This window comes from Oncorhynchus mykiss, chromosome 8, assembly GCF_057628025.1.
Source record: "Oncorhynchus mykiss isolate SJ-2025 chromosome 8, ASM5762802v1, whole genome shotgun sequence".
NCBI lineage: Eukaryota > Metazoa > Chordata > Actinopteri > Salmoniformes > Salmonidae > Oncorhynchus > Oncorhynchus mykiss.
The window spans coordinates 77,874,479-77,888,093 of NC_143029.1; the positions used below are offsets into that span (position 1 = coordinate 77,874,479).

General features: G+C 40.2%; 1 protein-coding gene across 2 annotated transcripts in view; it reads left to right on the top strand.

Moving 5' to 3' along the window:
- The window catches only part of LOC110530643 (uncharacterized), a 42,403-nt gene that overhangs the window by 4,055 nt on the left and 24,733 nt on the right, over window positions 1–13,615 (top strand). The window contains exons 2-5 of one of the 2 annotated variants that reach the window (XM_090182677.1): window positions 2,560–2,762; window positions 10,204–10,308; window positions 10,544–10,639; window positions 12,951–13,047. In XM_090182677.1, coding sequence (XP_090038803.1) covers window positions 2,560–2,762; window positions 10,204–10,308; window positions 10,544–10,639; window positions 12,951–13,047 — 501 coding nt within the window. The remainder of the gene's footprint in view (window positions 1–2,559; window positions 2,763–10,203; window positions 10,309–10,543; window positions 10,640–12,950; window positions 13,048–13,615) is intronic. The other variant, XM_021613860.3, reaches the window with a different exon arrangement.

Sequence of the window (13,615 nt, forward strand, 5' to 3'; positions counted from 1 at the left end):
TATTTATAATAATGACAATCTGGATGTTGTGTCCAATAGGGTAAATTCAGATGGACAAACACCATGCTTCAGCCTATGTACATTTTATAGCCCCTGTGCTTCATCAGTTGGGCTACAGGGGATAATGCTTATTGCTAATAGAACATCTGCTAATGTAGACCCCTCAAACTCAACTCTGGACTTTGAAGCCAGTTCCACTGCATTTTTTCATTGTTCCCCTCTATTAGACCTGGAACACCGGGTGTGCAATTAATGGTCAGGTAGAACAGAAAACCAGCAGGCTCTGGACCTCGTAGGGTGAGAGTTGAGTATCTCTGCTGTAGATCATGCATAGGCTATATCATTTTTATATTACTTTTTACCAATATGTTGTTGGACCCATTTCTGGAGGTGATAATATTTTAGATGGTGTCAGCATAATTTTATTTTCATAAATTTTGGAGTAGAATGTATTTTGTAAAAGTCAGCAGTACTGAGCTTCTCAGTCCTTCTACATACAAATTATCCTGGGGAGGACCCCGGACCCCCTAAGCAAGGGGACTGGAATTGGTCAAACTTGTGGTTTAATACAATGACAAAATGTTCAGGCCATAACTCAACAAAATGTGGAATAAGTTAAGGGCTATGAATACTTTCTGAAGGCACTGTAGGTGGGAGGGCGTCGCCAATTTATTAATGTACAATTTGCCTAAATAGGTCATGGAAACACTTCAATCACGTTATTATTTTTTCAACACTTGTTTTTGCAATTTATTTTTATTGAAAAAAATTGGTGTGATGTCATTTCTTCCAGCTGTTATTATTGAAGTAAGATAGTTAAATCAAATTTGAAGAAAAAAATCACTGGACAAGTTAATGGAAACATAGCTAATGACTGACATAACAAGAGGAAAACTGCTGATGCATTACCAAACTTTAAAATGTGTTTTGTTTAAGGGGTGGAGGGGATTGGTCCTCGGTCGCCAGTTGCCCATCCCTGGTCTAGACGGACAGCAAATTCTTGTACTTCATAGTATATTCTGATCGGATGGCTTGTTCTGGTGTCAGGAAACTAAATACCACAATAATCAGGTAGTATACCTGGCAAGTACAACAGATCAAAGATTTTTTGACCAAGTTCATACTTGCTGCACTTTGCCTTTGAAGAGCAGTATGTACAATGACTATTTTTAACCATTTACACTGAACATTTTCCAAAAACACATTTACTGGAAGAACTGTGTAGATGCAGTCTCCCTCAGTATTTTGCGTGACTACGTTTTCCAAAACTCTTAAATATCTGCTCCGAATTCAGATGAAAGGATGTTTTGAGAAAAAGAATGGGGGGTCAGCTATGACGTGACACCTTGAGTTTGAAATCTCTTTTGCTTATTGAACTGCAGTAAATAACGTGGATTTACTCGCGGTAACTGAATTGCCATAATGAAATTTCATCATGGGTCTCTGATCTGTACTATATGAATGTCATTATCTTCATGGTGATGTGTTCTAAATAGGTACACAAAAGTATACATATGCAATATCCTCCTTTTGCATATTTGGGTAGTATTCTACATACTGGCTATTATTTTGATGAGCTCTGCCCCCAAACAAGACCAAATTTGGTTGATCCGGACCAAATCTGAACCAATCATAGAGGTCTATGTTTCACAAGTTTGGACATCAAAGTACAGCTTAATAGAGTACAGTAGAGTGAACCACATCTGATCCAATCATGGACCTCTATGTCTGGGCCAAATCAAGTCCAGACCGAACCAAAAATATGTAACTGTTGATGTTGAAATGAAGGCCAGGGTGGGCTGACCATATTTCAACTACTTTTCATCGTCCATGGACGTCCGGTGTCGGATGCTGGTTACAGTAAATTGAAAGAGACGTGTCAGTCAGAGCCAGGTGGTTTGTGACTACTAGGATTTCCCAATGTAGCCAATTTAATTTCAGTAATTCCAAAACTGATTTTTAATGGAATTTCAAGGCACAGGGCAATGTTTTCTCTAGTGGTCCAGGTGGGCCAAAACAAACATCATTAACTTGGCCCTCTGGCCTCAGTTTGGTCAGCCCTGCTATTAAGCTTCCTCCCTAGGATTAGGAATTAGAATAATTTTATAGGATCTCTATAGCTTCCTCAATGATCAAGGCTGAATTTAATTCCCATAAGGTTTTCTCTGCCTCTGTTACTCCTCATCATTGATCTGACATGGATGGCACTGTAGAAAACAAAATGGATGTCACGGTTGTTTACACCTGCCAGCTAACTTTAATAAACAACTAGAAACTGATTTTCTGCTTAATTAAGAAATCTAAACTTACATGTCTTTTTGGTTTGTTGAGTTAATTAGAACATCTCCATTTCAAGCTTATCTTTCTAAAAAATTGAATGTTATTTCAGAATATTCAGGCAAGTTAGCTGGCTAACTCATTGATTCGGCTTTGTAGTATAACCCACTGGAAAAGGGAGTGAACAAGAGCAAAAAGGGTTGGGACATATATGAAGTATGCCGCCCCAAGTTATAGTAACTAGCTTGTTTTTTCATTTAAATGTTTCATTTTCTCTTCTAGGTCCTCCTCTTCCTCTGTCGTCTATGCGTCTTTTTATTCCTCCACTGCGCCTGGTGTGTGCAGCTCTGTGGCAGGTTGTAGAGCGGAGAGACATCATGGACTATGGGCTGCTGGAGGAGTTTGCCACCAGTGTGTTGGAAATAGTCCCTGAACTGATGACTTACAGAGAGAGGGTCCAACTCCTCATGGGACTGAGAGCACGGGTGAGTGGGGGTGACGGGAGGGAAAGGAGTTGCTGCTAGGCACAGATCTAGGATCAGTGTACCCTACTGAAATGTGGACAATTTATGGAAGGAAAACAGGGCTGTGATGGTCATGGAATTTTGTATGCAGGTTATTTGTCAGCCAAAGGACCTCCATCAACATTATAACCTTTCGAATAGCAAAAAAATGCAATTCCTCTCCTCCGCTCCTGACACTGCATGTGCACCTAGGCGTTGCCTTGGACTCAAATCAGAAAAGTGATGTTCTGTCTTTTACTGTTTAGCCAAACAGTATAACACACCTTGCGAGTTATTTGAGCCTGTATGAGCCTACAGTGCATTCGGAAAGTATTCAGAGTAGTGATGCACCGGTATGACATTTTTGGCTGATACCACTATCCGATATTTTCCTTGCCAAAAAACACTATACCGATATTTACAATTTTAGCGGCCTTTTTAAGCATTCTAGTATAGTTAACACACACATGGACGCAGCGGTTTAAGGCATTGCATCTCAGTGCAAGAGGCGGCACTACAGTCCCTGGTTTGAATCCAGGCTGTATCACATCCGGCCATGATTGGGAGTCCCATAGGGCGGTGCACAATTGGCCCAGCGTCGTCCGGGTTTGGCCGGGGTAGGCCGTCATTGTAAATAAAAATGTGTTCTTAACTGACTTGTCTAGTTAAATGAAAGTTACACACACCATACTGACCAAAATGTTATTTTGTTGTCATTTACATTTGTCCCCATTACCAGTATAACATAATCAAAACCTATTTATTTAACTTACTTGCTGTGCTGTTTCGTTGTTCAGTCATTTCATTCTCAACCAGGATTTCTATGGGACGCCGTTTGGGTATTTGCGTGTCAAAAAATATGCTATTTAACACCATTTGCCATGTCAAATAAGCTTGTTGACAATCAGGACCTGAATATGACTGCACGTCACACAATAATTTAACGCGTTGATACATTTTTTATGTAGTTATTACACATTGATTACACTCACTCGTATTTCATACGTCACAACAATTCATTGATACGTATGCTATGATGCTGGTAAAGTTGTCTCGGGCACCTACAGTCCTGGTCATAAAAAAAGCTAGATAGCTCATGGATGCAAACAATGTTCTTCCCCAAAAACATAGCAAAACGACATCATCTGTTTCAGTAGCTATAGTTAGCTAGCTATAGTTAGCTTCACCGTTAATCAAATATGAACTGTCTTCTAACCCTAATTTAGAAGACAGTTCTTATTTGATTAATGGTGGTCAGACCCATCTATGTGAAGCTAGCCACAATAGTGAACTTTGCGGTTGGCCTTCAAAATAAAAGTATGGCATAATTCTACTATTTGCATCACTGTCAATGATACATTTATTTTGAAGGCAAACCGCAAATTCCTCTATTGTGCCTAATCCTTATTGTGGCTAGCTTCACAACCCATAACCCGTTCCGGTCGATCCTCACTAGCCAGATGAAGCAAGTTCAATTTCATTAGGCAAACAACAAGTGGCAACCTAGCTAATACTTACTCACTAGGATTCCTAAAAATTGCTAAGAATAATGAAAATGACTGCAGTTTCTACTGGTTATTGTTTTCAAATCAAATCAAAGTTTATTTGTCACGTGCGCCCAATACAACAGGTAGACCTTACAGTGAAATGCTTTCTTACAGGCTCTAACCAATAGTGCGTAAAAAAGGTATGTGTGTGTGTGTGTAGGTAAGTAAAGAAATTAAACAACAGTAAAAATAGATTTGAAAATAAGAGTAGCAAGGCAATATACAGACACCGGTTAGTCAGGCTTATTGAGGTAGTATGTACATGTAGGTATGGTTAAAGTGACTATGCAAATATGATGAACAGAGAGTAGGAGTAGCGTAAAAGGAGGGGTTGGCGGGAGGTGGGACGCAATGCAGATAGCCCCGGTTAGCCAATGTGTGGGAGCACTGGTTGGTCGGCCCGTTAGCCAATGTGTGGGAGCACTGGTTGGTCGGGCCAATTGCGGTAGTATGTACATGGATGTATGGTTAAAGTGACTATGCATATAAGATAAACAGAGAGTAGCAGCAGCATAAAAGGGGTTGGGGGGGCACAAAGGGGGTTGGGGGGGCACACAATGCAAATAGTCCAGGTAACCATTCAGAAGTCTTATGGCTTGGGGGTAAAAACTGTTGAGAAGCCTTTTTGTCCTAGACTTGGCACTCCAGTACCGCTTGCCATGTGGTAGTAGAGAGAACAGTCTATGACTGGGGTGGCTGGTTTCTTTGACAATGTTTAGGGCCTTCCTCTGACACCGCCTGGTGTAGAGGTCCTGGATGGCAGGCAGCTTTGCCCCAGTGATATATTGGGCCGTACGCACTAAAGTGCGTTGCGATCGGAGGCAGAGCAATTGCTGTACCAGGCAGTGATGCAACCGGTCAGGATGCTCTCGATGTTGCAGCTGTAGAACCTTTTGGGGATCTCAGGACCCATGCAAAATCTTTTTAGTTTCCTGAGGGGGAATAGGCTTTGTCATGCCCTCTCCACGACTGTATTGGTGTGTTTGGACCATTCTAGTTTGTTGTTGATGTGGACACCAAGGGATTTGAAGCTCTCAACCTGCTCCACTACAGCCCTGTCGATGAGAATGGGGACGTGCTCTGTGGTCCTTTTCCTGTAGTCCACAATCATCTCCTTAGTCTTGGTTACATTGAGGGATATGTTGTTATTCTGGCACCACCCGGCCAGGACTCTGACCTCCTCCCTATTGGCTGTCTTGTCATTGTCGGTGATCAGGTCTACCACTGTTGTGTCGTCTGCAAACTTAATGATGGTGTTGGACTTGTGCCTGGCCTTGCAGTCGTGGGTGAACAGGGAGTACAGGAGGGGACTTAAGCATGCACCCCTGGGGAGCTCCAGTTTTGAGGATCAGTGTGACAGATGTGTTGCTACCTACCCTCACCACCTGGAAGTCCAGGGTCCAGTTGCAGAGGGAGGTGTTTAGTCCCAGGTTCCTTAGCTTAGTGATGAGCTTTGAGGGTACTATGGTGTTGAACGCTGAGCTGTAGTCAATGAATAGCATTCTCACATAGGTGTTCCTTTTGTCCAGGTGGGAAAGAGCAGTGTGGAGTGCAATAGAGATTGCATCATCTGTGGATCTGTTTGGGCGGTATGCAATTGGAGTGGGTCTAGGGTTTCTGGGATGATGGTGTTGATGTGAGCCATGACCAGCCTTTCAAAGCACTTCATGGCTACGGACGTGAGTGCTACTCGTCTGTAGTCGTTTAGGCAGGTTGCCTTTGTGTTCTTAAGCACAGGGACTATGATGGTCTGCTTGAATTATGTTGGTATTCAATCAGGGACATGTTGAAAATGTCAGTGAAGACACCTGCCTGTTGGTCAGCACATGCCCGGAGCACACGTCCTGGTTTTATTGGCCCTAGCTGGGTACCAAACTAAAGCTAGCTACCCCAGACGTTGCAGTCGAACAAATTATGCTTTATTACCAATGCGCTATTGTAAACACATAGTTCATGGCTGGTGTTTGCTTGTTTGCAGACTTTTTTGTACAGCTTTGACAGTGCTACTGTATATTATTTTGATACGCAAAGACCCAAATGGTGTTCTATAGTATGCAAGTGGTGACGCTAATAGCAGTGACGATATTGCTGTGTAACTCCAGTAGGGCAACATCTGAAAAAAAGCGCACTTGGTCATGTGTGCCGGTGCTCAACCAGTCGGCGAAAGCCAATATCACCCACAACAGAGAACGGTTGATTGTAAAGGGAAATTAATTCCGTTATCTTGGCTTTAATTGATTTCGCTTTTGAGTTGTCTCGCTGAAATTTTGTTACTCTTTCAAATGACTGCTCGACTTGTTGACTGCTCGATGCACACAGCAGACATTTTGGGCTAGGTTAGGAATGCTGTGTTGCACGTATAGCACAAAATTTAACTTGGCATCATTACATCATGTTCTTACGTTATATAGGTGTGCACGTCAGCTTTGACATCGGTTAGGTATATCAGTGTTGAACTAGACATCGGCCGAGGCAGATGTTGGAATTTTTAGCTAATATTGTCTGTTTCTGATATGTTCACCGATATATCGTGCATCCCTAATTCAGACCCATTCCCTTTTCAACACTTTGGTACGTTACAGCCTTATTCCTGAAATGATTAAATAAATACAAATTCTCATCAATCTACACACAATACCCCATAATGACAAAATTAAAATGGGTGTTTAGATATTTTTTTTAGATACCTTATTTACATAAGTATTCAGATCCTTTACTCTGAGACTTGGAAGAAGTTTGGAACCACCAAGACTTCCTAGAGCTGGCCGCCCGGCCAAACTGAGCAATCAGGGGAGAAGGGCCTTAGTCAGGGAGGTGACCAAGAACACGATGGTCACTCTGACAGAGCTCCAGAGTTCCTCTGTGGAGATGGGAGAACCTTCCAGAAGGACAACCATCTCTGCAGCACTCCACCAATCAGGCCTTTATGGTAAAGTGACCAGGCGGAAGCCACTCCTCAGTAAAAGGCACATGACAGCCTGCTTGGAGTTTGCCAAAAGGCACCTAAAGGACTCTCAGATCATGATCAAGGACTCTCAAAACAAGATTCTCTGGTCTGATGAAACCAAGTTTGAGCTCTTTGATCTTAATTCCAAGCGTCATATCTGAAGGAAACCTGGCACCATCCCTATGGTGAAGCATGGTGGTGGCAGCATCATGCTGTGGGGATGTTTTTCAGCGGCAGGGACTGGAAGACTAATCAGAATTGAGGGAAAGATGAACGGAGCAAAGTACAGAGAGATCGTTGATGAAAACCTTCTCCAGAGCGCTCAGGGTCTCAAACTGGGGCAAAGGTTCACCTTCCAACAGGACAACGACCTTAAGCACACAGCCAAGACAATGCAGGAATGGCTTCGGGACAAGTCTCAGAATGTCTTGAGTGGCCCAGACTTGAAGCCGATTTAACATCTTTGGAGGGACCTGAAAATAGCTGTGCCGCAACGCTCCCCATCCATCTTGACAGACCTTGAGAGGATCTGCAGAGAAGAATGGTACAACAAATTACTGAGTAAAGGGTCGGAATACTTATGTAAATGTAATGTTTCTATTTTTATTTTTAATTAAAAAAAATGTAAAAACAGTTTTTGCTTCGTCATTATGGGGTATTGTGTGTAGATTGATGAGGAATACAAACAGTTTAATCCATTTTAGTATATGGCTGTAACGTAACAAAATGTGAAAAAAGTCAAGGGGTCTGAATATTTTCTGAATGCACTGTATGTCTGTGGTTGGTGGACAGTTCTTATTAGGTTGTTGTTTGCATCTCCCAGCAGTGCCCAGGAAATAGTTCAATTCAATTGTTAGAAGTTATCAATACCAGTTTTGCAACCGAAACCGTTTACCATTTACTCTAGTAACCAAACAGAGCAAACGGAACGAAACTGTGAGGGACCTACCTGAATTTGTCCAATAGAAACTTGTTTTCGTGGCAAACCATTTTACGTTTGGAGTAAATGTTTTCCGTTGAAAATGTTTTGCTACAGACATGAGTACGTGTATTTCATGATACTCATTTGCTACAACAAGGATCAACAAAGTTGTAAAGAGTCCATGTTACCACAGAAACAGACTCATTCTATATCTCATCTAAATGCCTGGCTATTTTCACTCAGTCAGCTGTTTTTTGTTAACATTTACAATTTATCAGTGGTGGAAAATGTACTCAATTCTCATACTTGAGTAAAAGTAAAGATGCCTTAATAGAAAATTACTCAAATAAAAGTGAAAGTCACCCAGTAAAATACTACTTGAGTAAAAGTCTAAAACTATTTGGTTTGAAATATAGTTAATTATCAAATGTAAATGTAGTTGATAAAATATACTTCAGTATCAAAAGTAAATTAAGCAAACCAGATGGCACAATTGTCTTGTATTTTTTTAAATTTACAGATAGTCAGGGTCACACTCAGACAATTTAAAAACAAATAATTTGTGTTTAGTGAGTCCGCCAGATTAGAGGCAGTAGGGATGACCAGGGATGTTCTTTTGAATTGGACCATTTTCTGTCCTGCTAAGCATTCAAAATGTAACAAGTACTTTTGGGTGTCAGGGAATGGAGTCGAAGGTACATTATTTTCTTTAGAGATGTAGTGGAGTAAAAGTTGTCAAATATAATTAGTTAAGTATAGATACCCCAAAAAACAACTTAAGTACTTTACACCACTGGATTTTAGTCATTTGGCAGACACTCTTATCCATAGCGACTTACGGGAGAAATTAGGGTTAAGTGCCTTGCTCAAGGTAGGGCTGGGCGATATGGACAATATATCATATCACGTTATTTAAACAATGTTTTATGGTATGATGGTATTTGACGATATTTTATATTTTTTTTATAATAAAAGTAGTGAGTAGTGCATAACCCTAGGGTGGCAACACAGACCCATTGAAATGTCTATTCTGATTGTTTTATACTGTTCAATTCAACCCAAAAATAATTTCAGCATTTTCATAAATTTCTGCATTTCCATTTGAGAAAACTAACTACAAACTATAAAAAGTAAACTATAAAAATGGACGTTACACATGGCGTATCACATTTAACAAGCCAAACAACATTCAAATACCGTTATAGAAGGTAAAGTAAAAACCCAAACCAGTCTGTGCATCAATATCGGTATATATGGTATACCACCCAGCCCAAGCTCCAGGGCACATCGACAGATTTTTCATCTGGTCAGCTAGGGGATTCAAACCAGCAACCTTTCTGTTACAAAAACCCTCAGATAAAAACCCACCTTATGGGACAGCGGGGACTGTGAAAAGGCATACACATGCTAACACACGCACTATACACACACATACACATGGATTGTATATATGTGGTAGTAGAGTAGTGGCCTGAGGCCACACAATTAATGTGTTGTGAAGTGTTATGTCATATTTTTTATTGTATATAACTTCCTTAATGTTGCTGGACCACAGGAAGAGCAGCTAATGGGGATCGTTAATAAATAAAAAATACTGGCCCCCCACTCTTAACCAGTAGGCTTTCTGCCCTATCTGTACCACAACACTAAATTCTAAAACGGGCTATTTTTGTGTCCTCTCGTCTTTCCTTATATCGGCTGTTAGATGTGAACCATGTTTACTTTTATTTTACTATATTTAGGTCAAGTTTGTCCACTTCAAAATGAAGTTGATAAAAAAAATGTTTTTTAATTTGAATTAAAACGCTTATGATAGTTATTTTATTTACATGACGGCCTTCATCCATAATAGTCGGTTACACGATTATACAATTACTGTGCCAGCCCTAGGAAAATGCGAGATTTACATTAGATAAGTGCAACCTCGTCCTACTTAAACATTGAACTCAACAATCACACATACACACACCTGCTGCCATTTTTGATCAATTCTCATTTGATTGACAGCTGGTTCTGGAGTTGTGTCGCTGTGATGATGAGCTGTGTCGCCCTGATACTGTCCAGCCACACCTGAACAGGATAAGGAGCTGTGTCTCCAATCAGAAGGGAGAGGTGAGGACTGCTCGGAGAAGGAACCTTGATTCTAATAGCTCTGTTGGTAGTAGTGTGGTCCTTGAAACATGATATTTGTAATGTGGGTTTTATTCCCACATTTGCCTCAAAAGATTATGTATGTAAGTCAGTATGTATATTTACTAAATGTCTATATTCAGTAGATCAACAGTGTATAGGAAGTCTTGTTAGCCTATGGTTAGTTTTACTTACTCACTGTGCATTATTGCTGCAGGTTTCAGATCCAAAGGTGGAAGCATCAGAGGCCAGCTTCATGAAGCTGATTGAAACCCTACTGGAGCAGCCAGAGGAGAGGGAACTCTTCTTTCAGGTCAGTGTCATAACATGAGAAAAGGGACATGATTGCATTTCACTGCTTCCGTGTCCAACCTGGTGCGAGAATCATAGTGAGTGAGCTGTTAATTTCAACGGAACCCGTTTTTTAGCCATAGATTGCAAACCAACAACTGTATTTCCAGGCTTATCTTATTCACTATTTCTGTATGTATGTACAGTGCCTTCGGAAAGTATTCATACCCCTTGACCTATTCCACATTTTTTTATAGCCTGAATTCAAAATGTATTAAATAGTTGTTTTTTTCCTCACCCATCTACACACAATGCCCCATAATGACAAAGTGAAAACATGTTTTTAGAAATGTTTGTACATTTATTGAAAATGTATTGAAAATTAAACTACATACATATCTCATTTACATAAGTATTCATAACCCCTGAGTCAATACTTTGTAGAAGCACCTTTGGCATTGATTATAGCTGTGAGTGTTTCTGGATAAATCTCTACCCAGTGGGCATAAAATGTAATAAAGACATCTTTTACTGGTTGAAATCTGGTCTGGACTTCATAACCAGATCACAACCAGATTAAGACGTCTTCTACATTACGTCTTTTTGACGTCATGAAAAATATTTATGACAGTCTCTATGGTCCTATAGCTATCAGAGATTGTACCTACTTTAGAGAATATCCGATACTATAAATGCTTTTGCTTTTACTATAGGCTATGTTTTTCGTAGTTGCAGTCCACCCAATTGAAAAGTGCACATTAACTTCCTTAACATGTGTTCTAGGCAACCAGCATGTAAGACAATGCACAATATGACAGGATACCCTTAAAAAATGGCACTGCTGTTAAAATGCAGTAAAACTGCGGAACAATGAAATAATGGTTGTTTAATTAATGATATCTGGTAGCTTGCTGTGTGTGTTGGCTGTCTACTGGTAATCTTTTGTCTGTGTTAACTAATTGTACTGTTTATTGTGCTGCACATGTTCTTCTGTTCCACTGAATGCTGTTTTGATGTTCTATTATGACTAACAAATAACATGTAGGCCTAGTCTTTTATTTCAGTATCCTGCTACAATCCACCAGGATTTACAAAACCCTATTTTTATCACCTTTTTTTTTTATCAATAATTTGTACAAAATGATTGCACCTGAATTTGACCCAGATAATATGACTATAATATTTTTCCTTAAAGCTTTTAAACAATTAACATAATGTGTGCTGTAATTGCATTTTAATTTCAGTAGCTAAATTAGGAGGTAGGGATATCAGTCCCAGCTAAAACTTGGATTGGAATCTGTGCTTCAAGCACAGCAATAGATCTCATCGCAGCCTACTCGAGCGCATAGGTCAACATTCCATGTTAGTTGGGACAGCTCGCCCAATAGGCTACACAACAACACAGTTGGAAAACGACAACAGTTTCTTGAAATTTAAACAAAACAACTAAAATATTTGCCTGCTGTGGTAGTCCCTGTTTTCCTGCAATCTTTTTTTACTTTTGTAATTGAAGCAGTGGTTTGTTGGGGAGAAGAACGTCAAGGAAAGATTTGCTAGCTAGCTATATTGGCTGGCTAATTTTAGCTAACTAGCTGTCTAACGTTAGCTCTCTGGCTAATCTCCATGGACATGGTAAGTTTTAATTTTACCTTTTGTAGGCGTTGGGTCTAGCTAGCTAACATTTTGATATATGTTTAGTTAATGAAAGTAAATGTGTGTGTTCTCTGCGTGTGTGCGTGAGAGATGATGATCATGTCAACATTGTCATGCTAGCTATGAGTGTGTGTTCTGGGAGAGAGAGGGGGAAGAGATGATGATTATGACCACAATACCTTAAATAAAAGATGGTCAACATTGTGAGAGACAGATGGTGCATGAATACACATATAGTAAACATGTATTATGTGTGAGACGGTAAGCTAGCCTAATTCTTGAAACGTGTACCCCCAATATGGATGTTTAGACTTTCTTGATTCATCAGAGATAGTTTTGTCTATATTTAATTTGACAATATGATACATTTTGCCTGTCCCTGCTCCTCCTCAACACTCATTCTAAGATTACACCTCTCAACTGCCTTTTTCAATTATTGGTTCTCTTTTTTTGCAGGAAACTCTAGCTTGGATGGAAGGTTGGAGGAGGAAAAAATGGGAATGAGTGTAGAAGTTATCCAGTCTGCGGACTAAGAAATGCAAATAGGCAGCAAAACATAGATGGAGAGAGAGAGCCTGTCTGCCGGAAGGCTGAGGTGCAACATTGTCAATGCACTTGCTAGGCTATGTCTAACTTCGTGAAGACCTTGGGTAATGGCTAATCATGATTTGTCTTTACAGTTCCTGAAACATGTCAATGACCTGATGCATGGCCTCTACAGCAGTGCCTGGCCACCCACTCAATTACCAGTGACCTACCTATTCTGCCACATCCCAGGTAAAGGAGAGAGCAGAACCACTCCTCCTTAAATCAATAGTAATTGACAGTAAGTTGTTTGCAAAATGTTTGTTTCTTCGGTTTGATACTCTGATCTTCAGTGTGTATTGATTCCTACCAACCAACTTTGTAAAGGTTAGGTTTGTACTAGCAATGCTGATGATCATTAACTTTTTTCATTGCATCAGGTGTCACTGAGACTGGATTTCCCAAGAGACATGCTATTCAGCTGCCCGATCTTACACTCTTAGAAAAAAGGGTGCTATCTAGAACCTTAAAGGCTTCAATCGGCTGTCCCCATATGAGAACCCTTTGAAGAACCCTTTTTGGTTCCAAGTAAACCCCTTTGGTTCCAGGTAGATGTATTTTGGGTTTCATGTAGAACCCTTTCCATAGTGTTATACATGGAACCCAAAGGGGTTCTACATGGAACCAAAAAGGGTTATCCTATGGAGACAGCCGAAGAACCCTTTTGGAACCCTTTTTTTCCTCTGAGTGTTGTGTAAGTAGATACAATTGAAGTAGCAATAATATACATTTGTAAAGCAAATCGAATCCTATTTTAACT